The following is a 970-nucleotide window of genomic DNA, read 5'->3' as shown; positions in this document are numbered from 1 at the left end:
CTCTGGTCAGCGAGTACTGGGTTGTGTCTGCTGCTCACTGCTACATGTCGTAAGTGATGTATTCATAAAGTAGTTCATGTATCAGTCCATTGGTTTCCTCAGTTCTGAATAATATTAGACTTTGTCTTTCAGACGTGTGGAGGTCCGTTTGGGCGAGCACAACATCGTAGTAAATGAGGGATCTGAGCAGTTCATCTCCTCTGAGAAGGTCATCCGTCACCCCAACTTTGACTCCTGGATCCTTGACAGTGACATCATGCTGATCAAGCTTAGCAAGCCCGCTACCCTCAATCAGTACGTGCAGACTGTGGCCCTGCCCAATGGCTGTGCCGCCGATGGCACTATGTGCAGTGTTACTGGCTGGGGAAACACCATGAGTTCCAGTGAGTGTCAGGATTCTTGATGTCACTTCCTTCACACTTCATGTTCATAGCACTTCAGTTCACTCCATCTCTGTTGCTCTTGCTTTCAATTCTTTGTAGCTGCTGATTCCAACAAGCTTCAGTGTCTGGAGATCCCCATCCTGTCCGACAGCGACTGCAACAACTCCTACCCTGGTATGATCACCGATACCATGTTCTGCGCTGGATACCTGGAGGGAGGAAAGGACTCTTGCCAGGTAGAGGATGACAAGATGTACCGTTGTTGCACAAATATCAATAGTATCTTAATAATAACCAGTAGTTATGTTTGTCTTCTTCAGGGTGACTCTGGTGGCCCTGTGGTGTGCAATGGTGAGCTGCAGGGTATTGTGTCCTGGGGTTATGGCTGTGCTGAGAAGGATCATCCTGGTGTCTATGGCAAGGTAATATAGCTGTTGTTGTTTAATAATTGTTGCAAAGCAATATGTTTAGTTTAATATGGAGCACTTATATGATTTTTATGAATTCTCTTTTCTTCAAGGTCTGCATGTTCAGCCAATGGATCGCCGACACCATGAGTAACAACTAAAGCTGATACAAAATCACAT

At 45.7% G+C, this 970-nt stretch overlaps 1 protein-coding gene across 1 annotated transcript; it reads left to right on the top strand.

The window, feature by feature from the left end:
- The first annotated feature begins 6 nt into the window (after positions 1 to 6).
- On the top strand, positions 7 to 970 carry LOC107735769 (trypsin-1-like). The gene is made up of 5 exons (XM_016547355.1): positions 7 to 49; positions 133 to 383; positions 483 to 619; positions 704 to 805; positions 904 to 970. The coding sequence occupies exons 1-5, from the start codon at positions 45 to 47 to the stop codon at positions 949 to 951; spliced, it is 543 nt and encodes a 180-aa protein (XP_016402841.1). The 5' UTR covers positions 7 to 44; the 3' UTR covers positions 952 to 970.

This window comes from Sinocyclocheilus rhinocerous, unplaced genomic scaffold (genome assembly GCF_001515625.1).
Source record: "Sinocyclocheilus rhinocerous isolate Xijiao unplaced genomic scaffold, SAMN03320098_v1.1 C36282046, whole genome shotgun sequence".
NCBI lineage: Eukaryota > Metazoa > Chordata > Actinopteri > Cypriniformes > Cyprinidae > Sinocyclocheilus > Sinocyclocheilus rhinocerous.
This window is presented reverse-complemented; position numbering and strand designations above follow the sequence as displayed.